Source organism: Dipodomys merriami, unplaced genomic scaffold (genome assembly GCF_024711535.1).
Source record: "Dipodomys merriami isolate MVZ:Mamm:240054 unplaced genomic scaffold, mDipMer1.0.p SCAF_213, whole genome shotgun sequence".
Classification (NCBI taxonomy): domain Eukaryota; kingdom Metazoa; phylum Chordata; class Mammalia; order Rodentia; family Heteromyidae; genus Dipodomys; species Dipodomys merriami.
The window spans coordinates 344,867-372,080 of NW_027203527.1; the positions used below are offsets into that span (position 1 = coordinate 344,867).

Sequence of the window (27,214 nt, forward strand, 5' to 3'; positions counted from 1 at the left end):
AGGATTTATGGAAAATCATCAAAAAGAACTGTAACATTCACATTATGTGGGGATCTTCAGAAGAGAAAGGAAGCTTATTTAAAGAAAATAAAGTGGCCGAAAACTTTTCAAATCTGAGAGGGACATCTAATTATAGGAAGCTCAATGTTCTCCAATAAGGTAACCCAAAGAAAATCTGAAAGGTATACTATAATAATAAACATTAAAGAAAAGGACATAATGTTGAATGAAGCAAGATAAGAAAAGGTTCATCACACTCAAGGGAGCTATATAAGTATATCCACAAATTTATCTGCAGGTCAGTAGAGTGGGATGATGGATTCATAGTGCTGAAAAAAACAACTGCCAACTAAGAATACTTTTCCTGACAAAGTTGTCCTTCTGAAATGAAGGAGAGATAAAGACTTTCCATATAAACAAAAGCTGAGGGAGTTTATCACCACTAAACCTGCCATACAAGAAATGCTAAAGGGAGTTCTTCAAGCTGAAATGAAAGGATGCTAATTAGTAACATGAAAATATATGAATGGAGAAAGTTAACTGGTAAAGGTAAGTATATTGTAAAATTCAGAATATTCTTAATACTCTATAAGAGATGTATAAATCACTTATAACTAGTATAAAGAGAGAAATAGTAAAAGTAGCTACAGCCAAAATAATTTAATGGGCACAAAATAAAGAGTTATAAAATTTGATATTAAAAAAACCCTAAAATATAAGAGTGGGGAACTTTTGTATGTGATTGAATTTTAGTTGATGTCAGCTTAAAATAGACTCCTATAGCGATAAAATGTTTTATGTAATCCTCACAGTAACCATAAAGCAAAGACCTTAGTAAATACACAGAAGAGAAACTGAAAGAAATCAAGACATACAATTACCAAAAAGAAAAAAAAGCCAGAAAAAAACAGCAGCACAAGATGAGGAAAAAAGAAATTAAAGGATCAATAAAACAGACAAAAACAAGTGACAAAATGGCAATAGTAAATCCTCATCTACAACTACTTACATTAAATATAAGCAGATTAAATTCTGTATTCAAAAGATGTAGAGTGACTGAAAGGCTTTTTCTTTTTTAAAATTCACTCACATATTCCCTACAAGTAACTGACTTCAGATTTAAGTATACAGAAACTAAAAGTGAAGAAATAGGGGGAAAAATACTCAATTCAAGGCCAGCCATGTCTGATCACCCATGTAATCCCAGCTACTCAGGATGGGAAAATCATGGTTTGTCTGATGAAAAAAAGAAAGTTAGACTCTATGTCAACCAACAAAGTAGGTGTGGTGGTACATATCTGTTATCCCTGCTATGTAGGAGGTATAGGTTGGAGGATCACAATCTATGCTAGCCTGGGCAAAAACTGTGAGACTCTATCCAAAACATAATAAGCAAAAAAGAATTGGAGACATGGCTCAAGCTTGCCTAATAAGCCCCGTAAGTGTGAAACCCTTAGTTCAAACCCCTGTAAAACACACACGCACACACAAATATTACATTCTAATAGAAAGTAGTAGGAGCTACAATTATATTAGACAAAATATCTTTTAAGTAAAAAACCAAAAAAATCCAAGAAAATTACTATCAATAAAACTTCTAAATACATATGCATCTAATAGTAGAGAACCTAAATATATAATAAAGCGAATATTAACAGATATGATGAGAAAAATACACAGCAATACAACTGTAAGGGACTTCAGTAGTCTGCTCTCAAAAATGGATAGATCATCTAGACAAAAATTCAACAAGGAAACTATGGAGTTTACGCTGTAGTTCAAATGTTCTTAATAGACATACAGCATAACAGCATCAAAATATATTTCTTTCAAAGGCATGCAAAATATTCACTAGGATAGGAACTAGGTAGGCCATAAAAGAAGAAATTTAATACTGGAACAATCCAATACTAGAATAATTAAGTAGGCCATACAACAAGAATTAACAAATTTAATACTAGAATAATTTCTATCATTTATTCTCATCACAATGGTCATGGCCAAGTAGGATTTATCCTAAAGATGAAAGGATGGAATAACAAATACAAATCAATAAATTTAATACATTACATTATATAAACAAATAATATTTTACATTATATTGTATAAAAAGCAACAGGCAAAGCCTAGATGATCATCTGAACAGATGCAGAAAAAGCATCTGACAAAATCTTCATTATAAAAATTTTCAAGGGCTGGGAAGGTAGCTCAGTGGTAGAGCACTGGCCTTGCATGCATGAGGCCCTGGGTTTGATTCCTCAACACCACATAAGCAGAAAATAAAAGAGCTGGAAATGGTGCTGTGGCTCAAGTGGTAGAGTGCTATCCTTGAGCTGAAGCGCTGAGGACAGCACCCAGGCCCAGAGTTCAGGTTCCACGACTGGACATCCCCCCCCCAAATTTTTTTTTCAACAAGGCTGGGTCGTGGTGGCTCAGACCTGTAATCCATCTACTCAACAGGCTGAGATCTGAAGAATGTGTCCCAAAACCAGCCTGTGCAGGAAGTCACTGAGTAATCTTATCTTCAATTAACCACCAGAAAACCAGAAGTAGAGATGTGGCTCAAGTAGTAGAGCACTTGCCTTGAAGACAAAAGCTCAGGGATAGTACCTAAGTCCAGAGTTCAAACACCAGGATCCCACCAAATTAGGTATAGAGGATATAAATTTCAAAACAATGCTTAATATGCAATAGTGTTAAGTTGAAGATTTTTCTTGTAAGATAAGGAACAAGACAAGGATGCTCATTCTTGCTACTTAGTACTAGAAGTTCTAGAGAACAATTACATAACAAAAGGAAATTTTTAAAAATCTAAACTGGAAAGATAATTGTTGTTACCATATCATATAAATAAAAAACCCTGAAGATTCTACAGAACTATTAGAATTAATAAGCAAATTCAGTAAACACAGAATGCAAAATTGACAAAGACTAGTAGCATTTCTATACACTTTAACAATGAGCTATCTAAAAGGAAAATAATTCAATTTTCAACAGCATGAAAAATACTTAGAAATAAATTTTAAAAGTAAAGGATCTGCACACTGAAAAGTATAAGACACTGATGAAAAAAATTAAAGGAAACACAAAGAAATAGCATATGTATTTATCAAAAGACTTAATATTGGAAGTGGCGCTGTAGCTCAAGTGGTAGAGCGCTCGCCTTGAGCTGAAGAGCTGAGGGACAACGCCCAGGCCCAGAGTTCAAGCCCCACGACCGACAAAAAAAAAAAAAAGTCCAAAAGACTTAATATTGTCAATATGCCCATATGCTACAGAACAATATACAAATTCAACTCAATCACTACTAAATTACAATGGCATTTTTTAGAAATATAAAAAAATCCTAAAGCCCATATGTCATCAAAAAAAGACCTTGAATAGCCACGAGTCTAGAACAACAAAAATATGAAGCATCAAGTGGTGGTGTAGCTCAAGCGGTAGAGTGCTCGCCTTGAGCTGAAGAGCTGAGGAACAGCACCCAGGCCCAGAGTTCAAGCCCCATGACCAACCAAAAAAAAACAAAAAACATGAAGCATCACACAAGTTTCATATTATTATTAAAAAATTATAGTAACCATAACAGCATAATAATTTTATAAAAAAGATATACAGAACAATGGAAAAGCATAGAAGCCCTGAAATAAACTTGTGTATTTAAAATAATAATCTTCAACATTTGTTCCAAGAATGTGCAAAAAACAATAAATAAGCCCATTAATAAATAGCATACGAAAAATTTGGTATTTACACGTAATAAATAAAATTGGAGTCTTATCATATGCTATACACAAAAACTAACCCTAAATGGATTAAAGACTAAAATACAAAAGCCTAAGCTAAAATTATCAGAATAAAACAAAAGGATAAAGCTTCAAGGCAGTGTGGTTTGCAATGACTTTGATATGACACCTACAGAATAGATGACAAAAACTAAGACGAACAAGTGGGATAAACAAGTGTTGTTCACAGTAAAGGAAACAACAAAATGCATTGGAATTGGCAAAAATACTTTCTCGCCTATTAGCTGAAAGTCACAAGATAACAAATGGCAGAAGCAATTTTAAGAAAAGGGAATCCTTACACTTTGTTGGCAGGAATGTGATTGGTTACTACCAAATGGAAAACAGCAAAGAGTTTCCTCAAAAATTTAAAACCCAAACTGCCATAAGATCCAGCAATTCCCCTGTGGAGATATATCCAAGGACGGTAAACTCACAATTTCAATGAGATCGCTTCATTCTCATAGCTTATTTCCTAACAGCCAATACACAGAAACAATTTAAGTTGTTGATAGATGAGTAGACACAGAAATTGTGAGACATGCACATATGTACACATGCATGCATATATATAGTTTATTACTATTATGAATTATGCTATACATTTCAGTCTTCAGTAAAAAGCAATTGCTATCATTTGAATCAACTATTTAGAAGACAGCATGCTAAGTAAAATAAATCAGGCTGAGGAAAAGAAATATTGCATGATCTCATATATATATGTAGAACCTAAAAATGTCAAACTCATAAAAACAGAAAATAAAGAGCAAAGGTTGGCCGAGTTGGGAGAAATTGGGAAAGTTTTGATCAAAATGATAAACTTCAGTTTTAAGAATAATAAATTCTATGCTTCTAATATACTATAGTTAACTGCAACATTATATAATTGTGCATTAAGCAAAAACAAATAGAGAAGTGGGGTATACAAATGAAGAGAGGAAGGGGGAATAGAATGCAGCCATATTATTCAATACATACCCCATTAAAGTAGGAAAATTGAGAGCAATGGGCTGGGTAGGACAGAGAGAATTATAAAGGGGTGATGTTGATCAAGATGCATTGTACTTATAAATTTATTTGTTGAATGGTATCTCCTTTGTACAACTACCTAAAGATAATAAAAATATAGTATAAAAAATAAAACTTGGAAGAGGCAAAGCCAAACAGAGAACGTGAAATCATATACTATCTGTAGATTTTGACATGCTTCTCTCGATTTTGGGTGGAAGAATAACACTCTCAGTCTGCTTGACTTCCTCAATATGTATAGAATACTATTCAATAACTGTAGAAAACATATCATTCTCACATGTACATAGGACATTCATTAAGAATATAGAAAATAGGCTGGGAAGGTGGCTCAGTGGTAGAGTGCTTGCCTTGCATGCATGAGGCCCTGGGTTTGATTCCTCAGCACCACATAAGCAAAAAGAAAAAAGCCAGAAGTGGCGCTGTGGCTCAAGCGGTAAAGCGCTAGCCTTGAGCTGAAGAGCTGAGGGACAGTGCCCAGGCCCAGAGTTCAGGCCCCACGACCGGACCCAAAAAAAAAAAAAAAAAAAAAAGAATATAGAAAATATCAAATATTTAAAAATTATAACAAAGTAATTTTAAGAAATTCAGTAGAAAGAGGAAATCTAAGCATAAATATATGATGTTGCAGTTAACGATAATGTATTAGAAGCATAAAATGTATTACTCTTATAACTGAAGTTTATAATTTTATAAAATCTATTATAAGTAAGAACTCGTAACAATTTTGCAAACTCTTTCAAAATAAACATTCTACTTCTGGAGTCTAACTACTAAAACTTGTTAAAGATACCACAGTATAAAAAAGTAAAATTTGGTATTATTTATAAATATATATACAGTAATATAATTAATAAAAATATAAAGCCCATATATATGCATATATATAATATATCATTATATAGAGTATATCCTGAAACTATGGTTGTTTGCCATGGAAAAGTCTACCAACTCAGTCAGCATATTCACAGAATAAGTAAGACAATATAGAATCAGTATCAGCACATATTGTATTAGACAACCAATTTAATACATTAAAGTAATAAAATATAAAGTAGAAAGATAGAAATATGAGATGGAAATGAGAATATGACTGTCATGAAAATGTAATCATCAAGACAACTATTAGAAAATCCGAGCTTAGAAATGTTACAATAAAAAGTTAATACACTAAAGTCAGTTTTATTTTTATATTCTAAAACAAATAATTGAGGAATATATTCAATAAAAGATGCACAAGATTTTCTACTCCATTTAGAATGCTCTACTCAAAGGACAAAAAGTAAGAAATGCTGGTGATGATAAGAAAAAGGAACTCTTATAAACCGTTGGTGGGAAAATAAATTAGTGCAACCACTATAGAAAACAGTACTAAGGTAGGTGCCTCACACATCAAAAAATAGAACTATTCAGTTCTAAGTAAATATCCAAAGGAAATGAAATCATTATACCAAAGAGATACCAAAGCACACCCATGCTTTCAGTGATACTATTCCCAACAGGCAAGATATAGAATCAATCAAAAACCAAGATAGCAATTCATTAATCGAATGGATTTTTAAATTATACATATAGACAGTCACATTTATAAAATTCACATGTATATGAGAATTTCAAGATCTCTAACATAGAGAACTAGTCATATTTGGTATATGGAAATACTAATTATCCTGATTTGATTATTATATGCTACATGTATCAAATTACCATCTTGCACCACACAAATAAGTGTGGTGATCAGATAGAAAATTTAATTAAATGTGATTTTAAAAGGCAAAAGATTTGAGCAGAGTATGCAAAAACATAAATGGATCATAACTACAGAAAATGTGTCAATCATCACAATAGGCAAATTAAACACTAGAAAAAATATTGATAAGTGAAATAAACAGGACTCTCAAATATTATTGGTGAAAATGCAATATAGTACAATCACTTCACAAAACATCCAGGAGTTCTTTTAAAACTCAGCTTACACTTGACCAGTATTCTTATCCCTTTGCCTTTACTCAATGGAAATGGAAATATATGCTCACAATAAGAGCTTTTCGCAAATGTTCATAGTAGGCATGAAAACTAAACACTAAGAAAAACAGAGGTGTCCATCAATAGTAGGATGAAAACTCATTTCGTCAATGGACCATTGCTCTGCAATAAAAAGAGATAAGCTATTTCTTCTGAATTCAACAATGTGAATAGATCTCAAAAGCAATAATAGGTTTAAAGAACCCTTACAGAGAACAGTGTATATAGCATAATGCAATTTATATGAGGTTCTGGGATAGATAAAACTAAGCTATGCTGATAAAAACAGAAGTCAGAATAACGGCTGCCTTGGGAAGAACATGCTGTTAGTGACTCTAAAGAGCTATAGGACAATTTACATGGAGTGTTTCTCTCCCTTCAAAGCTCACATGTTGAAATCCTCATCCTCAATGGATAGGAGATGGTGTGTTTGGAAGGTGATTAGGTCATTACTCAAGAAATGGATTAGCTGAGTGCCTGTGGCTCACGCCTATAATCCTAGCTACTCAGGAGGCTGAGATCTGAGGATCATGGTTCAAAGCCAGCCCGAGCAAGAAACTCCAGGAGACTCTTATCTCCAATAAAGCACTAGAAAACCGGAGTGGCCCTGTGGCTTGAGGCCTGGCGGCTCAAGCATTAGAGTGTTGGCCTTGAGCAGAAGAGCTGAGGGGACAGCGCCCAAGCCCACAGTTCAAGCCCCATGACCAACAAAAAAAAAAAAAAAGAACTGGATTAGTAGGACATCAAAGTATTCTTCTTTCTCCTGTGATAAGCACAGAAGATGGTAATCTGCAATCCAGAAAAAGGCCCTCACCAAAATTCAATCATGCTGCACCCTAATCATGGACTTCTAGCTTCCAAGACTGAGAGGAATAAATCCCTGTTATTTAAAGTCTTTAATCTATTCTAATTGTTTATAGAAGTTTGAACTGGCAAAGACTTCCTCTTCAATGGTAATTCTGGAGGTAATGGTAATGTTGCATTTGTCAACATTCAGGGAGAGCACAGTAAGATTTGTGCATTTCATTGAACATATTCTTACTTCAAGAGAAAAAAAATAAAAATTGAACTATGGTTAATGGCATGCATGATGAAATATTTAGAATAAAATGACTGTACTTTACTTTGGAACATATCAAATAAAATTCACAAATTGATACAGAAGTAGCTATGTACCAAGTATATAGTAAAATGCTAGTGGTAAAAAAAAAATTAGTGATGAGTATAGAGATACCATTGTAAAATTCTTTAAATATTTCTCTATGTTGAATGACTCTTGAGATTCTATAGAGACAAACAGTAAACATTTTTGAAAGTACACTTTTAGTGGCTGAGAAGGTGACTCATTGGTAGAGTGCTTGCCTTGTATGCATGAGACCCTTGGTTCGATTCCTCAGCACCACATAAGCAGAAAAAGCTGGAAGTGGCTTAAGTGGTAGAGCACTAGCTTTGACCTGAAGAGCTGAGGGACAGCACCCAGGCCCAGAGTTCAGGCCCCACAACCAAAAAAAAAAAGAAAAAGAAAACACACCTTTATAAGTTTAGTACATGCAGTTTTACCAAGCATGACAAAATAAATAAGTAAAGCAAGGGAGCAAGCAAGAAAGAAATTTCAAATAAAAATATACCAACACTCCAACTGTATCATGCAGCTCTTTTAAAGTGGAAAGACTCTCAGGCATTTCCACATTATCCCAGGTATTTTTAAATTGTATTTCCTTGCCCTTAATTTTTGTGAAAATATGCTTCCTGAAGAGCAAATAGTGACCCCAAAGCAAGGTGAAAGTTAGTATGCTTAAGTTCAGTAAAAATTTTAGATTTGCTGAAAGATAGCATGTCTTAAGCAGAATCGAACTGCAGTATAGGAAAACCAAATCTGGTATCTACAGTAACAGCGAGGAGCTCTGCATTCTGGGAATTTGTGGTTGTTTTCCTCCGTGGACCCATATAACCATGGCTATCACCAGTCTTCTGTACATTCAAATTTTCCCAGAGGAAAAATTCAATGAAATTTAGTTCATATTTTGAGAGCAAAGAAACCCCATCTGCTTGTCAAAGAACTAGTGATTGATACATGCCTACATTAAAGAGCCAAAGTGTTTCTAATTGAAAAAACAAACAACTAATCAGTAGAAAGATCTTTGATGTTGTCTAAAAAAGAACTCATTTTCCTGTTTCTTGTGAGTTGATTTATAATGGCATACTTTGTTATAAGGATGATGATTAGAAATATTCAGTGATTATAACCTAATGTACCTTTATACCAAGAGAGCCTCAAACAGATCTTATCAATTTTCACAAATTTTCGCAGATCTTATACAATTTTCACATACATATATCATTTCTAGGAGTTTTGTATCTTGTTAAGTAGACATTTGATTTCAAAATATAATTATATTATATTAACGTAAGTCTTATCACAGGGAAACTAAAAAACTAAAAAACTATGAGCCCTTTAAAATAACACTAGCATTTCCCTGCTTTAACATTTAATTTTACCTAGCATGTTCATGAATGTGTGTATGTGTATGTGTTTATTAATTCTCATATTTGCAAAGCTCTGAGAAGCAAGAATGCTCTGCCAAGTTTATACATTACCTCCAGTATAGGGTTTCCAGTTATAATACTTTCCTCGGAAAGGCATATTGTCAAAGTCTGCACACTGTTTTTCTCGAAAATCTCGGGAACCCAAAGGGCATGGCTAAAATAAAATAAAATCATAAATGGTACCATTGTTGTAAAATGCCAAAACCAAGGGACAATGTCCCTAAAATTAAAATCACAAAACTCCATTGGATTAGCCAATCTGCCTTTTTTTCTGGTTGTAATTCTGGAATTTATCATTTTACAGTAACTATTCAGATAGAAGTGTCTGAATTGTCATGATAGCCATTAAGGAAATAACTAAGACGATTTAAACAAAGCTAAATGTTAGCTGCCATATCATTTTACATTTGAATGCATATCCTAGTCTACTTTGTAATCAACCCATCAAGTGTCTTCTTATAAGCACATACAAAAGCTAAAGGAAGAAACTAAGACACAAAAGTTGTTTTGCTAACAATATTTTGAGGACCAGGTATCATAGTCATAGGTCTTTAAGAGTCAGGGCTATAATGACATTCAGCACTATGAATTGGTTTGGACCTCTACTGTTTACGGACAAAAACTATCTTTTAAATGAGGAATGAACCAGGTAAAATGCCAGGCCTCAAGTCCAAATACCTTCAAATTCCAGAAAGTTGGACTTACTAAGATTTACATTTCATTTATTTTACAGAAAATAAAACACTAAGTTTGTGTAACACATATACATGCTTTGTGGAGGGTAGGGAAAGACATTGAGAGGGTGAAGCAATGGTCATCAGCTCATAAAAACTTGAAATGCTTCTTCTCTAAGAAACTTTTTCTTTCTATTCTGTTTTGTTTTTAGGTCTGAGACTGGGACTCGAACTCAGACCTGTCACTTTTGCTCATTAGCTAGCTCTCTACCAACTGAGCTATACCCTCCAACCCCATCTAACAAATTATTTAAAGAGAAAAATCTTGCTAATCTAGCTAGACCTAAATTCCAAATACCACAAGATTATCCTAAACTCAAATTCTAAGTATTAAAGGATTTAAAAGTATAGTCTATCACAGTGTTTGAACAACATGAATTAATTTATCTTTGAAAGTCCTATCACTGGAGCATTTAAAAATCAGAGTTACTGATTTTAAAACACAGAGAAAACATTCTCCTTACATATGAAGCATAGTATGTTATTAGGTAAATTTCCTACAATATGTCATTATTAATGACAACTATGTTATAGGCATCCCCAGAGATCATCTAGAGGACCTTTCTAGTACTTTCCTTTGGAATTGTACATTTGTGCCATATGATTTAAAAAAATATTGGTAGCATGCTTATACTCTATTATGAAAAAAGAGCCTTGAATCTTAAAAAGCATTTAGCACATTAAATGATGACACTCCCAAACTGAAACCTAATGAATATTCTGATCAAATTGCCTTTCTTATGTGCCTTTAATAAAAAATATTACTCAAAGCTATTTATCATAAGCTCTAGAAAATAACATGCAGAAGGATATAACTGCAGTTGTTTGTGCTAGTACTTGGAACTTTTAGAATTCTATGGATTAAAGGAATGCTTTTCTTTTCTACTATTTTTCAAGAATCCCACATAAGAACTGAAGTTGTTAGTGGATTTCCATGCACCCAAACTACTTTTAAAGCAAAAATACCAATTTCAAACACTATAGGTAATATGCAGTGTAGGTACAAGCTTTCACACGGTTGCGTGCAAGCAACACTCGAGGGTTGGTAATGCACCAACCTTAACAGTTCATCCAATACCTTTTACACTATTGGAAGAAACAAGACACAAGTGGGAGAAAAACTACAGAATGATTTCAAGCAATATAAAGAGTATATGAGAACATCTTGCAGTTGTCAGTTGATGCTGTGCATAGGTGAAAAAAGGATGTATCAGGGAAATACTGATTGAAAAGAAAACCTTGAATATGTTCCAAATTCTTGCAGTAATTGAGAGATTTAAAACAAATGATTTTGGAAAAAGAGGGGTTCTATAAAGAAAGAAACCAAGTAAAGCAACAGAGACCAGAAGGAGAAGATTATATGTTAAGGATGATTAGAGAAAGGCCATCTTAGATGAAAGAGAGGAAATGCAAAGAAGCATAAGAGGAAATGACATTTCATAAATAAAATCCAGGCCATGCCAAAGTTCTTAACTAACAAATGAAGGCAGCATGAGGGACATTCACTAAAAGCAAACAAATACAAATACTATTTTTCAATATTTTCTAGGAATTCTCCTAAAAAAAGAAAAGTAAAAAACTGATAGAAGGATATAACTGTTTAATGAAGCACTTAGATAATTTTTGGTAGAACAAATCCTCTCTTGTCCTGTGATCAGCACATAACAATACAACAGTACCTGCTAGTACCTGCTCCATGACATGCCCATCACAACGTCCTATCCATCCCTCTCAACACTTTTGTGAAGTAGTCAGACCTACTAATCTCATTTTATAAGCAAAAGTAAATGGATACAGAAAGGTTGATTAGTAGAAATTTCAGAGGGCAGGGACACCTTCTATATCTGAATGGGAGCATCATCAGGACAATCCAACACAACAACAAAAACGAGGATTGATATAAATGAATAGCCACATCTGTCTGGCAATAAAAATATTTGTAAAAAGAGATGACAAATCAGATTTTACGTGAGAAGCACAGTTTAGCAAGCCCTGGTTTAGTGTGTCAATATAACAACTACTTTTCTGGGTAACATTTTGTAGAAGAACCAAACTGACGTTCATTTTTGAGCTAACACAGAAACATACCTTTCAAGAACTGATGTTTTGGGCTAGGAAGGTGGCTCAGAGGTAGAGCGTTTGCCTTGCATGCCTGAGGCCCTGGGTTTGATTCCTCAGTACCACATAAGCAAAAAGAAAAAAGCCGGAAGTGGTGCTGTGGCTCAAATGGTAGAGCACTAGCCTTGAGCTGAAGCGCTGAGGGACAGTGCCCAGGCCCAGAGTTCAGGCCCCACGACTGGACCCCCTCCCTCCCAAAAAAGAACTGATGTTGCACAAGATGACTACACTTTGTGTACAGTTATCTACAGAATAGTTATACTGTTCAAGCCCCATGACCACCACCACCAACAACAAATACACATTCTGTATATTCCTTTTTTTTTCATTATCAAATGCATTTTCACTTCATCTTTATTACACTAGACCCACCTTCAACACACTCAAATTCTAATGTTTTTCTTCCTCTTCAGGAAAGCAACACATCTTAGCAGTTTGTATTCTGATGGTTGGAGACTGTTTAAAATCCACCCTCCGCTGCTTAGCAAGTCATGGCATTGACAAGCTAGTGCTCTTCTCCTATATGGACATCTTTGTCTAAGTTACACAAAGATACTATGTGGGCTAATAGAAGCTTTGCTTCTATGCTAAATCTTTAACAAGTTGCAAACAAAATTCCTGACTCCCAATTATTAGATACTCTCTGGGTGTCTAATTTATTTCCAAAGTTAATTTTGGTGGCCAATGTATAGAAAGAATCATATTGATCTCAGTTTTAACTTTTTCATTTTGTCCCCCCAAACACTTATTCTTTAGATGTATGTGTGTAAGTATGTGTGTGTGTGTGTGTGTGTGTGTGTGTGTGTGTGTGTGTGTGTGTGTGTGTATCAAACAGTACCTTGTGCATTCTGGGTGAACATTCTACCAGAGCTACATTTCCGGCCTTTAATTTTAAAGAAAACAACTCACATTGTCCGAGCTTGAGTCCAGTTTGATACCACAACCTTCTGTACAAGTTTTGTTTTTACTTTGATATTCCATGTGTACTCTGGACTTTAAATGATATCAATCCATAACCTAAATGTTCCTCCTCACTCCTCGGCCTATAAAAATGTTAAGAAATAAATGTACTTTGCAAGTTTCAAGTGTCTTAAAGAATAAATTTTTTAAAAAGTTCTATTCTGTGTAGTAAAACCTAATCCTAAACCAGGTTTTCTAGCTATTTGGAAGGCTGAGATGGAAAGGATCATGGTTCAAGGGCATCCCAGGCAGAAAAAAGGTTCATGTGATCCCTCATCAACCCACAGTTGGGTACAGTGTTGTGTTCCTGTCATCCCAAGGCTGAGAGCAAGAAGATCACAGTTCCAAGCCTGGGCAGAAAAGTCCACAAGAGGCTCTCTCCATGGACGGAAGCTGGGCACTGTGGCAGGTGCCTGTGACCTCAGCAAAGATGTAACAGATCACAGCACAGGTGTGTACTCAGGTGAGAAGTGAGACCCTATCTCAAAAATTAGCCAGCATAAAACAGGGATGAGCCATGGTTCAAATGGTAAAGCTCCAACCTAGCAAGGTGTAACCCCTGGACTGCCAAAAATAAACTAAAATGAACTATTCTTCAGTGTTTTAGGGAAAACACTGAAGAATAGTTATAAGTCATCAGAACAAAAAATTTCAGGAAAATAAAAATATATGATTAGTGATTAATATGTCTATATGCAAGTCAAAGGACATTTCACAAAGATAATAATAAAAGGCCTATTGCTAAGCAACAACTGAATAAACATTTCTTCAGAAGATTAAATACAGAACAAAGGCCTGCAGTAGCCCTGTCAGATAATTATGTTAGTTCCTACCTTTGTACAATAATAAAAACTATCAGGACCTAATCAGCCCCTCATCACTATGTCCTCTGTTTCTGGAATCAATGAAACCTTAGCACTATCATTTACATAAAATTCTGCCTTCCAAACCTAAGTTCCAATAGGACAAACCTACTGGATGAAGTCATCCTAATTAGTTCATGATGCGAAATACATAGTTGTAGTTTCTGGTTTAATGGTAAGACCACACTTCATTCAAGTCTATATGCTTTGAATAAATGTTCCTGATTTCTTTATAACTTCAAGATTAATTTGACTTAAAAATGACTGTTGGCTTTACCTACTATTCTGGTTTGGAAACCATTGTGTAAAGAAGGGGTCCCTGTCTAGACTTCCTAGTGTGACACAGGGCGAAGTATAGAACAAATTACCTATCCAATACACTCTAATGCAAAAAAATTCAGCATCAGTACAGCATCTGAATAGGCTGGTTATTTTGCTATTAAGAGGGAATAGCATCAGCCATGGTAGCCGGTGTCCATATAAATTGTTTTAGAGTTGTTAGCTATCAAACTTGTTAAACTAATTGGATCATTTGTCTCTCAGATCTTATTTATAGGATCACCAAATATGATATGTATAGTACTAAATTATGTAAAACAGGTCCTAAGAAAGGAGAGTGGTTTGACAAAAAGATAAATATCCTCTTTTGAATCCTGTAAGTTAGAATAACTCACACCTAACACATATCTGAGCATTGAGGGGGAAAAGCACATTTAAAGAGGTACACATTTAGAAAGAGGATCAAAGTTAATTTAAGAGATAGATATGATAGATTTGTAATGAGCCTACAGTAATACTCATTTTTGGCTAACTGAAAAATATTAGATTCTTACATTCCTCAATCTTCCCTCTAATCAATTCATTCTTCATGACTTGTCTTCCCTTTAATAGAGTCTACATATCAGAAACTCAAAATCGATTTTTCAACTATAGTTTTTGTTCTAATAAAATACCTACAATCTTGAAAAATATCATACAACAAAACTACATCCCAAAAAGCACAAGTGTATGGGAAAGGTGGGGTTGACGCATACAACTCATAGACCGAAAGGAAATTGTGGCATATTTATCTTGAAAAATATTTGAAATCAGTCAATATGGAAGTTAATGTGAAATCAATTAACATGAAGCCGTTGAACCTAGAGACCAACCTATCATAGCAAGCAGAAACCCGGGAGAGCATATGGCAGGGAATGGGCGGTAAGAGTGAATAGGAAGGAGAGTGTGGGGCAGAAGGGCACCATGTTTCCTACAACTTTTCACTTTCTGGTGTATTGGTGCAGTTCGATTTCACCTGTTGCACTAAGTAGCACAAAACAAACAATATGACTTAATTTTTGTGTTGCAGAAGCAAGGTCACAGAATAGACTGTACCAAAACTTTGCTATCATTAGAGCCTTTCTAGATTTATGTTGAAAGAATGGAAATTCAAAATACCCCACCAAACCAACTCACTTCTGAGGAGAAAGGAGTGGAGATTTCTCAGTATGAGCAACATGATTACAATAATAGATCTGGTACATAGTTAAAAGCTCAATAAAATGTAGCAGGAGCTACTTCTAACTATTTCTGCAGCAGCTAGTCCCATTAGTGATGGTAGAAATTACAGGTTTGAGGCAGATATTTGTGGCTTACCTAGTAACTATCATGTCATGATTTCTTGGTATAACAACTCTGATATTTTGCCTAGGGATCTACCACTTAGGAAAGATGCCATAGCATCTGCTATGACAAATCAGGATTAGTCTAAATCAATTATAGTAATCCCATTCCTTTCACTAATGTTGTTTAAGTGTAGGCATGTAATATCTAGCAAAAATAAAGTCAAATAATCTTTTTTTTTATATGTAGTAAAATAATCTTGAGAGAGCAAAGGAGGAGATCTGAGAGAAACTTCCCTCATACCTAAAAAAGACATTGGAGCTGTTTAAATCTTCTCTTTCTCTGAATAGTGTCAGGGCAAATGTACTTCAGATGCTCAACTGTGCCTTTAATCTTTCTGCATTTCCTCTGCTATGGATTCCATGATCTGTGGCTGCCCAAGTTTCTCATATAAAGTGGCATAGTGTTTGCGTATAACATGTATACAACCTCCTGTATACTTTAAATCATCTCCAGATTGCTTATAATGCCAACACAAAGTAAATAGTTGTTATAATGTATGGTTTAAGAACTAATAACAAGAAAAAATTGTACATACTTAGTGGTTGGTTGGGTCTGCCATCATACACATGCAGAGGGCCAACTGTTTTTTTTTTTTTTTTTAATGAATAAAGACGGTTTTAAAAAAAACTGGTATACAAATATTTATAAATTAGACAACTTCATAGCTCAGCTATTTAGTTCCATATTATCCAATGATTACCACAGGCCACATAGGGCTATTCAAATATAAATTAAACTTATAAAGATATGTTTTTCAATTACACTAGCCACATTTCAAATACTCATTAGGCTAGTAATTACTAGCCCAATGGACAGCATACGTATGTCCATTATTGAAGGAAGCATTATTACAGAATGCTCGTCTAGATTAGGTGTGTGGAAAAATTAAAATTTTGTCTATTGAAGCAGGCCCCAGCTTATATAAATTATGCACAGACTTTATTAACTTAGCATGGAAAATAAATTTTAATATAAAAGTCGTGGAAATGGCATTGTGGCTCAAGTGGTAGAGTGCTTGCTTTGAGCTGAAGAGCACCCAGGCCTAGAGTTCAAGCCCCATGACTGACAAAAAAAAATTCGCTCAAGTTCTGAGTTGGTAGTCAAGATTAATGAAAACATTTTAATTACGTCTATCCATAGTTCAGTTACATTAATGCAGTTTCACTGAATGTCCATATAGTTTCTAAAAGCTGAAAGAGAAGATGAAGATAGAAATATCAACTTAAAAATAGTAAATTCTACAATGTGACTTCTAACTCAGCTCATGAATATAATGCAACAAGCCTAAAATATCTGGGTTTTTTTTTTTACTATTGTCTATTCTACATTATCCCATTATTTCTAGTATATAATAATATAATATTACTAGAGCCTACATGTGTGTACCCACCTCCACAATTATATAATAATGAAATGGTTGGGATTTAGAGGTGAGTTTGAGTTTCTCCCCTCTGAGTCTGACTCAGTAGTTATTCCCTTCTTCTATTATTATAGATTGCTCTCAGAGATTCATGCCATTCATCTAAAGTACAATTGCATATAATAAATGAACTTTGCTTGCCCTCATTAAGAAGTTTGATACTAATTTATAGTCTTATTTCACCTGGAATATACCTACAATCTCACAATCTTTGAAGTTCTTGCAACTCCTTCACCTCCACCCAAGTTTAGACATGCACTCCCCCATGACTACACTACCAATTTGTCATCACTGAGAATTTTCAACTTGTTATATCTTAAATTCAAATACATTCCTCTCTGTGATCTCAATTTCTATCTGCTTGACTCTTTTTGTCCTATTATGCTAGTTCTTTCATTTTCATGGCTCTTTGAAGTTAGGTTCGTGGTTGTGTTTTTCCCGTATGAACTCTGTTCTGTTGTACTCTCATCTTCATCTACTCCATTTTCATTGAAAGTCTGAACCCACCACTTTTCCCTTAGTTTCTTAATGCCTTAAAATAAAAGATTATACTTTTAAACATACAGGCATTGCACTTAATATTCTTTTCATCTAGTGTTTTCGTCATCTCTTTCTCTTTTTCTGGTCAGTTCCCATTTGTCTTTTGGGTTTCTAGCTTTCAATGGCAAGAAATCTCTAAATCTCTAATTCGCCCACACACCAGTTCTGTTTTCCAGCATTTCACATTCACTCCAGCATATCACTTATCACTCTCTACTGTGATTTTCTGCACTGCAGTGATTTCTCAGGAAACTATAAAATCCTTAATGGCCGAGATTTTTCTTAATCCCGCTTTCTTTTGTGGTTGCACTGGGATTTCAACTGAGAGCCTCACACTCACTCAGATTACTGGCTCATCTGGTGTTCTACCACTTCAGCTACTCATCCAGCCCTACTTTTCACTGGTCATTGGCTTTTCTGTTCTGGCTGGCTTTGAATAAAAATCCTCTAGATCTCAGATGACTGAGTAGCTAGGATTACAAGTGGGATCCACCAGCATGTGCATTTCTTTATCACTCCTTTAACAAGCTAATAGAAGCCATATTCAATTATTTCTTGAGTGACTAAATAATTAATACTTATAACTTTAAAAATCATTATAATTGAGCTATATGAAACTAGTCTAAGATCCTACTTTCATAGAATGAAATGTAATAAACTAGAGTGTACTGTATTAGAAAGCAGAGGAAAATAGAGTAGGAAAAGGAAAGGTTGCAATTTTAACTGCAGTATTCAGGACAGGCATAATTAAGAAGGTAACAACTGAGTAAAAATGAAAGAATACACATAGCCATTAGATATCATGGGAGACAGGTGTAAAAGGCAAAGAGAGCCGGGTGCCAGTGGCTCATGTCTGTAATCCTAGCTACTAAGGAGGCTGAGATCTGAGGATCATGGTTCAAAGCCAGCCCAGGCAGAAAAATCCGTGAGACTCTTATCTCCAATTACCCACTAGAAAACTGAAGTGGCGCTGTGGCTCAAGTGGTAGAGTGCTAGCCTTGAGCTGAAGAGCACAGGGATAGCACCCAGGCCCAGAGTTCAGGCCCCACTACCTACAAAAAAAAAAAAAAGGCAAAGAGAACACCATAAGCTGGGAGCACAATTGTCATGTTTAATGAAGAAGGTCCGCATGGCTGGTTGTGAGGAGGAAAACAATAAGACACCAGTTCAGAAAAGCAATGAAGGCTAGATTATACAGATCTTGCAGGCCTTTGAAGGACCATGGATTTAGGTAAAATGCTAGGCAGCACTGAAATGTAGATAATCTGTCTCACTTTGCCTACTCAATTGAGAATTGGAAGGGGCAAGTGCAGTTATAGGAAACCCTCATATTAGAGGCTATTAAATGGAATAGGTTTGTAGATCAGCAGCACAACACTTTCCCTACATGTGGTAAGGTCTTGTGTTGATTCCTAATACCACAATATTTTTAAAGGGCGTTTTTAAACAATCTTATGGAAGATAGTAGGAACTCAGAGCAGAGTTAGCAGCTGAGGTAGTGAAGTTGTGATAAGTGCTCAGATTAATAACTTATTTTGTAAGCAAAATGAATAGGATTTCGGGAGGGTTTAGATATAGCTGCCACAGAAAAAAGTTAAGAAGAGACATTAAGCCAAATGAGGGTTGACATTTGAGATGGAGAACACAGATGGAGGAATAGATTTATGGAATTGTTTTGTAGATACTATTTGGTACATTTTACATCAGTGGTATTAAAAGTCTAATCAAGTAGTAAGATATGTACCTAGAATCTATGGAGCAAGTCTGGTCTGAAGATAGAAATAGCAATGTGTCTTTTGCTGGTATCCAAAGTACTGAAACTGGATAAGACACCAAGAAAATGACTGTTGAAAAAAAAAAATGTGAAAAAGGCCAAGGACCAAGTCTTGGGTTAGTAAAACATTAAGATGAGAGAGAGAGAGAGAGAGAGAGAGAGAGAGAGAGAGAGAGAGAGAGAGAGAGAAAGGGGGGGGCAACAAAGAATTATGAAGAGTAAAAGACAACTAAAATTTTGAGAAAACAAGGAAGATAAAAGACTCCAAAGTAATTATTTGCCTTAGCAACTACAAATCAACTGTGACTTGGTTTTTAAAAAATTCAGCACAATAGAAGTAAAAACCTAACAAGCAATTAAGAAAAAATAAAAGAAAATTGTATTGAGTATGTTTTTTGGAAAATTTCTTTCAAAGGAGAGTAAAGCAATAGGAATACATTGGCAATTTCTCTTTAGATAGGAGCTTGTTTATTTGCATGTGGAAAAATCTAGAAAAGAACATATTGGGACAATCATCCATATGTTTGAGTTCACAATGAATTAAGACAGGAGTAGGACTGCAGAGGATGAATGAGAGGTCAACAATCTGACATTATAAAATTAAAGGTTGTAGTTTTAGATACGAAGAAAGAAGACTGAAGTAAGGTAGACATGAAGATACTCCATCCACTTTGAGTCCCAGTTACGGAGGATGAAGAGAACAGAAGCTCCCTATTTGCAAACTATAGAAGAAACAGTAGATTTTTGCCAATGATGGATCCTGAATTCCGGAGGACAACAAAGAGGAATTTTAGCAATTGGCAGACACGGGAAACAAAGGAGGTGATATATGGAGTCATATAAAGTTTTTATGGGATTGGATGCAAAGAGATGAGAAGAATGATGCGGGAGTCCTGACATGCTTGCTGTGGCAAAAAGAAGTATAATAAAATGGATCCTGACGGACTTAGGAAAGATAATGGTGGAGAAGTAGCAAATGTGCTGAGGCTGGCCAATTCAGGGGATGTGTCTCTCTCACCATACCTGTCGGAAACTAATGCTGGATATTCTCTTTGACTATGGAAATAATAGAGTTGAGGCCAGCTTTATTATGAACCATTTAGGAAATAGATATGACCCTCCCACACATAGATATTTGGTGGAGCTGCTTACAATTTTCGATTTTTCAGAGTTTTAGTGAGGAAGTAAGCTAACTTTTCATAGAAGAGTTTGCTTTTACTTACATCCGTGTTGCAGGAGCGATACCGTTTCCTTTCCCCAAGGCAGTATTTTCCACCTCCTGAAGGTCTGAAAAAACATTTTGTTTAACATGTGAATACATCTATCCCACAGACAGTACATATCTTATTGATGAGATCATATGAAGTTTAAGAAAATACCAATACGATATTGTATCAGTTATTAAAATGATATCATACTGGCAATTCCTAGCAATGATTATGGCTATGGAATATAAAATTAAGATATTTATATGAGTAATTTATAACTACTATTAGGATTTACATTATAAGAAAATATGGTTAATTTAATTTAATTACCATACTACAATACTCTGTAAACTAAGTGAGCTTTACTTATTTAAAATATAAAGCCATTTCAGTCATATTTAACAAATCAATAATCTGATGATACATATGTTTCCCAAGTAGAAGTAAAATTTGTTTTTCTCCCAGATGGGAAGCAGAGAATATTACATAACTTTCTGGAATTAACTCCAGCTCAAAGTAAACAGTATGGAGATGAATTTCCATCTTTTTTCAAATATTACATGAAGTTTAAAACCCAAGTTTAAAAAAATCATATGGCTTTGTATTATATAAATCTTTATGGCACATCCAAATTATAACAGTAAAATGTCAAAGTACTGATTTACATAAGCTAAGCTGTAAGGATTTAAATATTAGGGAAAGTCATATTCTATTCCTAGAATACACAGTTATTGAGCAGGTAAAATTATCTAACTTCTTTTAAAAGGTCTCAAACATTTCCTTATATCTCTGGGGTCAGCATAATTTTATACTAATTTATGACAATCTATAGTTGAATCCAGATTGATTATTCTGCACTTGCTTTAATATGATCATGCTTACTGGTATCAATGGGATAATTAAAGCTAAATTTGGAATCTATATTGAATGTCAGCGAACGCTAACTCTAGTAGAGGAAAGGCAAATATTCAGCTTGAAACCAGCTTAAGAGAAATCAGCCAGTCAGAGAAACACAGGTGGTGGGAATGGTGGTAGCAATGGCTAGCTTATGAATGGGTAACAGGAAGTTCAGTTTAATACTAGAGTAATAATCAACAGAAAATAGCATAATGGAAACAGCTAATATGAAGGTAAACTTTTTAAGCTAAAGAGATAAGCGATTAGACATTTGGAGAAGGAAATAAAAGGAAGGGGACCTACTTTAAAAAAACAAAACAACAAAAATAGATTCTCTTTTATCATAGGGGTGTTAGGTAGGGCATCTAAGTAGTATAGTGTATCGAATACTATCCAGGAAAAGAAAAAACATGGCACCTGACAACAGCTAAGGAGTTTCATCTCCAGCAGTACAGGAAAAGTACCACTAAAGAACAGTCCACCTGTACTGGGCATCGAGGAGAGGGAGATGCAGTAGAGCTGGCAAAGAATACTAGGGGGGCCTGGCCTTATGCCAGGAAGATGCTGGCTGGAGAAAGGAGTAGTGGGAGAAGAGCAGTCTGACCTGCATAAAACAGTCATGGGGAGAAAAGTGGTGGCAGCTTGGGAAGATGATTAATGGGGGCATGTGAATGGAAACTATTTTAACACATGGGCAGTATCCTTTTCATTGTGATTTGCGATGCGAATCAAGGCATTTCAACCCTTGAAGTGCTCTCATTGGCCCTTTTAATACTAATGTAGCAGTAATAATTTTATGTGACATGTGAAAAGACCTTAGGTTTCCTGGGAATAATGGTAATGTAGCAAAAACCAGACCTGGATTCATCCATAATTCAGTAGTTTTCAGAAGAGGAAATCTATCTGATTATTACTAGATTAGAAGTCTGGCTTATCTAGGGCAGATGCACAGTATGTTTCTTTTTTTCCTGATTTTTATTTTTAGTTACACCATAAGGGGAAAGGAAGAGTCTTGTCGAACAAAGCTCCTCCACTTTCCTGTGCCTATTGCTTGTTCTGAAGACAAGCCTTTGGCTCACTGACGAAACGTTTTTACAGATAACATGTGAAACCACAGCTTTGAATCCTTTCCAACTGTGTCTTTTTGTTGGCTCCGGCTTACTTTAGCTACTTACGCTGGACTGTCACAGTGTCTTAAGGATGAGGAGACGCCGCCCCCGCAGGTCCTGCTGCACTGGCCCCACAGGGACCAGGGACCCCAGCCCCCATCTACGCTCTGGGGCCAAGTGCCAAAAGGAACACAATCTCCCTGATAACACCACTGCAAGATTTCACAGAAAACACAGAATTAGATTTCAGGCAGACAGAGCTGTCAGGACAGAAATACTTAAGAGTCAGGCAAATGACCAATTTTAGGCATTAGTATTCTCCAAAGAGATAACAGATAGTTCTTTAACTGTGATTAGACTCCGTGAAGGTGCATATGACTTGTAAATTATCTTTAGGTAGGCCATGATTTATTAGTCTTTAACATGTACCACGAGTGTAAAAAAAAATACCTCACTTCGCCTTTTCTTTGTTTTTCTTCCTCCAGACTTTTAATGTTTCTCATTATGGAGCTAGCTACAGACCTCAAAGTCTTTTTTTTTATATCTTAGTAATTTCTAAAAAAAAAAATCTTTATATTCCATGATTATTAGACTCATGGAATGATAACACAATATGGAAAGTTCCCCAGTAAGGAATTTTTATGACGGTAACTGCTCTTTCTTTAAAAAAAAAAAATGGTTGAGGCTACAATAGTAAAAGAATGTGTTGTGGCATTTCATCTACATGAGCACTGCAGACATAATAAAAGTAATGCCAAGACACTAGGGACTGGGTACAAAAAAACCCTTATATCCACTGACTAGCCATGTGTATGGCCCTACATGAACATGTGTACTGGAATTCTGTTCAGCTTTACTCTCTGCAATAAACCACACATACTGCACCTAAGTAGAAAGCCAGGAATAATTTATCGAGATGCAGACATCGCATAATCAGCTCATAACTCTAGCATGATAAATCTTATTTGCAGAATATGGCAAAATAAAAGTCTTCTTTAAAACCAATAATTTGTACATTTTTATTAGTGCACTTTCTGAATTATGAAACTTTGACAAACCAACCCAATAACAAAAAAGTCACTTGCTTAAATGTGTAACAATAGGAAGCATGGCTAGAGTTGAGCAAGTATCAGTTTAAAAAAATTAAAATATAAAAGGACTACGGTATATGGCACTCAGAAAATAATCAGTTTGTGATGCTAATTCTATCACTAACTTAGTGATTTTTTTGCTCCCAAGATATATCTGAAATTCTTTCACTTTTCTCATTCTTCATTGCTACCACCCCAAAACAACAGGCAAATGGAGTAGCTTGTAGCCTGGCCACTCAGTCTTCTTTTTACTGTTGGAACTTATGTTACAGACAGCACATAGAGGTATCTTTTTAAAACACTTATCATGGGTTGAGAAGATGGCTCAGTGGGAGAGCACTTGCCTTGCATGCTTGAGGCTCTGGGTTCGATTCCTCAGCACCACATAAGAAAAAAGCCGGAAGTGGCGCTGTGGCTCAAGTGATAGAGCACTAGCCTTGATCTGAAGAGCTGAGGGACAGCGCCCAGGCCCAGAGTTCAGGGTCCACGACCCGACCCCAAAAATGAATAAATAAATAAAACCACTTATCATACCATATCACTTTTTTTGATAAGAATATTTCAGTGTTTCCTACTTCCCTTATCCCTGCTTTAGAGGACGTACTGACTAGCACCTGCTTTCTTCAGACTATCTCCTTTGCACTGACAGTTCCAGACATTGACTTTTTTTTAAAATACATAAAGCTTGTTTCCTAACTACTCGTGATGTATTTGCATTTTCTAATCCTTTTGGTAGTACCTGCCTCTTTATTTTTATTTTATAATTGTTTTATATTTTGATCCTTATAATGATGAAAATGATAGAAAGAAATGTAAGCTTTCATGCACACTAGGCAACCCCTCTACCACTAAGCCACCACACCCCAGCCTTTTTTATTTTGATGTTTCATCTTTTTTGAGACAGGATATACCCACATAGCCCAGGCTGTCTTGAACTTGTGAACCTTTTGGTTCAACCCCTTTAGTCCTCAGATTAAAAGGATATACCACCATGCCCATCTCCCAGTTCTTTATATTGCTGGGTTCTCATTCAGTCTCAGATCAAGGATCATCTCAACAAACAAGGCTCCTGGACTACTTTGTTGTGAGCCCACTCCCCTTTATACCAGGATATAACAGTGTGTCATTCTGTTTCAGTTCTCTCTTACCATTTAGCACTGCTTGTGAAAAGAACTTTTTATCCTGTTTATCATTCAAAGCATGTCTTCCCCCGGCCCCCTCCTTAGAATGTAAAAGCCTGGCATAGGAATAGTTAGTTTAATGAAAATTAAGAAATCCAGTTCCCTGGGACCACTAGCCACATTTCAAGGCTACCATAGCTGCACGTGGCTAATAGTTACTATGTTGAATACAGCAGATCAGAGAACATTTCTATCATCACAGAGAATTTTTTTAGAAATGGTTAATGTGTGAGGCTCTAGAGGTTGAGAAAGTCAAATTCAAGACTAGGGGCATAACTCAACTAGTAGAGTATAAGCTCCATGAGTTCAATCCTTAGTATTACCCCCCAAAAAAGTTCAGGTTTATATATGTTTGCCTGTTACTTCAGATTTCCTTGATTATACCTTAAGTCTACTGCAGATATATAGGGAAATTTTCACTTTTTTAATTCACTTTTTAAATTATTCTTTAGAGAAAGGAATTAGGAGGTCCTTAAGAACATTAAAAATGGGGCTGGGAAGGTGGCTCAGTGGTACAGCGCTTGCCTTGCATGCCTGAGGCCCTGGGTTCGATTCCTCAGCACCACATAAGCAAAAAGAAAAAGTGCCGGAAGTGGTGCTGTGGCTCAAGTGGTAGAGTGCTAGCCTTGAGCTGAAGAGCTGAGGGACAGCGCCCAGGCCCAGAGTTCAGGGCCCATGACCAGACCCCCCCCCCAAAAAAAATAACATTAAAATATAAATCTTATTCTTAAAGCAAAAGATAAATATACAATATTTATTTTGCAGAATGGTGCTGAGCTCTTGACATTGATATCTATACAGCATAGTATTTGATAAATGGCTTGTGAGAAGAACTTTTTATGCATAAATTCATGTTTGTATTAATAAATCCCATGGAGTTATAATATGACTATTATATTAAAAACTTAAGTAACAAAGACTAATGGCTAAGAAATTCACATTGTGAGTATCAATTTTCTAGGAGTAGACAAGTGATTAGTCATTAGTTTAATAGCTTGTTAATATTTTAACTAACCAGTTTACAAATAAACAACTTCATCTTATATAGAAAAACATACTTTCAGTTTTTATTCTAGCAATTTCTCAGGACCTAAAGCAAATCACCTGATTTTCTTTTGTTTCCCTAACTATAAAATGGAAATTCGTTTTGGTTTTTATTCCAATGTAGTTTAGAGTAAGACAACATTAAAAAATTAGTATTGCAGATGAATTTTCACATAAATTAAAAACCTAACATCTTGTTTAATTTTGATCTCTGGCAAAAGTGTTCTTTTGTGTTTTGTTTGGTTTGGTTTTCTCCCTTCATATTTACAGGAAAGGATGTCCTGCTAACTTCTGCTACTTCTTTCCATTGATAGTAAGTACCTTGGTGCAGAGGAAAACATGATCTCACTGAATAAAAGAGCTTTAAGAAATCCATACAAATGAGTTGGATGATTGGAGGTACTTTCTTACATATTTGCATTAATTAGTATATATAAAAATGTAATGGATAACGTGGAAATAATGAAGAGAATAACTACATTGCACCAAAAAAATAAATTGAAGTATATAAATCCTATAAGCATATAAAGGTAAAATTTTGGAGTGTTGTATCATCTACTTGTATCCTTTTTTTGTTTTTACATGAAGTTCCAAACATACAATTTTCAGAGGCATAATATTTTTATTTTGTTAAGCTAGAAAATTTATATATACATATACAAACCTATTTCTAGTCTTTACTAATGGTTTTAGTCAATTTAGTAACTTTAGATTGCTCTAAATACCTTATGCTATATCGGTCTAAATTATCTAGTTAAATTGGATGCGTTGGCCTTCCTTCTTCTAATTCACGTGTGTTTAATAAGCTCACAAAGGTGAAAGAAATGAGACAATCACATGCCCAGAATAAAATCTTATATTCTTATTCTTGCTTTTCACATTCTTCCTAAACTAAATAAATATTTTAAACACTATATTGAAAGATAGCATATTCCAGTGAACCTTTAAAAGACTTCCATAAGAAACAGTAGTCATGGAAAAATAATATTATTCTCTGAAGAATTGTTAAATATCATGATCTATCTCAGGGGATTTTCTTTAAGCAAGACATACTATTTAAGTAATCTAGTTTTGGGAATGTGTCAGAAACTCACAAAGGAAATTTCCAAGATGAGTATATGAAGTATTTTTAAAGTTTTTTTTCTTTTTAACTTGAATTATTTTAGGTTGATTTTGGTGTACACGGTAACAATCAGACTAGGTCTAGCCAACATCTGGAATAAGAGA

The 27,214-nt window shown here is 35.0% G+C and overlaps 1 protein-coding gene across 2 annotated transcripts in view; it reads right to left on the reverse strand.

Moving 5' to 3' along the window:
- LOC138834374 (A disintegrin and metalloproteinase with thrombospondin motifs 6) overlaps window positions 1–27,214 on the reverse strand; it is a 209,452-nt gene that overhangs the window by 67,960 nt on the left and 114,278 nt on the right. For both annotated transcript variants that reach the window (XM_070032999.1, XM_070033000.1), the window contains exons 13-15: window positions 22,738–22,883; window positions 20,681–20,744; window positions 9,435–9,537 (exon numbers count right to left, since the gene is read on the reverse strand). In XM_070032999.1, the coding sequence (XP_069889100.1) occupies window positions 9,435–9,537; window positions 20,681–20,744; window positions 22,738–22,883 (313 nt within the window). The remainder of the gene's footprint in view (window positions 1–9,434; window positions 9,538–20,680; window positions 20,745–22,737; window positions 22,884–27,214) is intronic.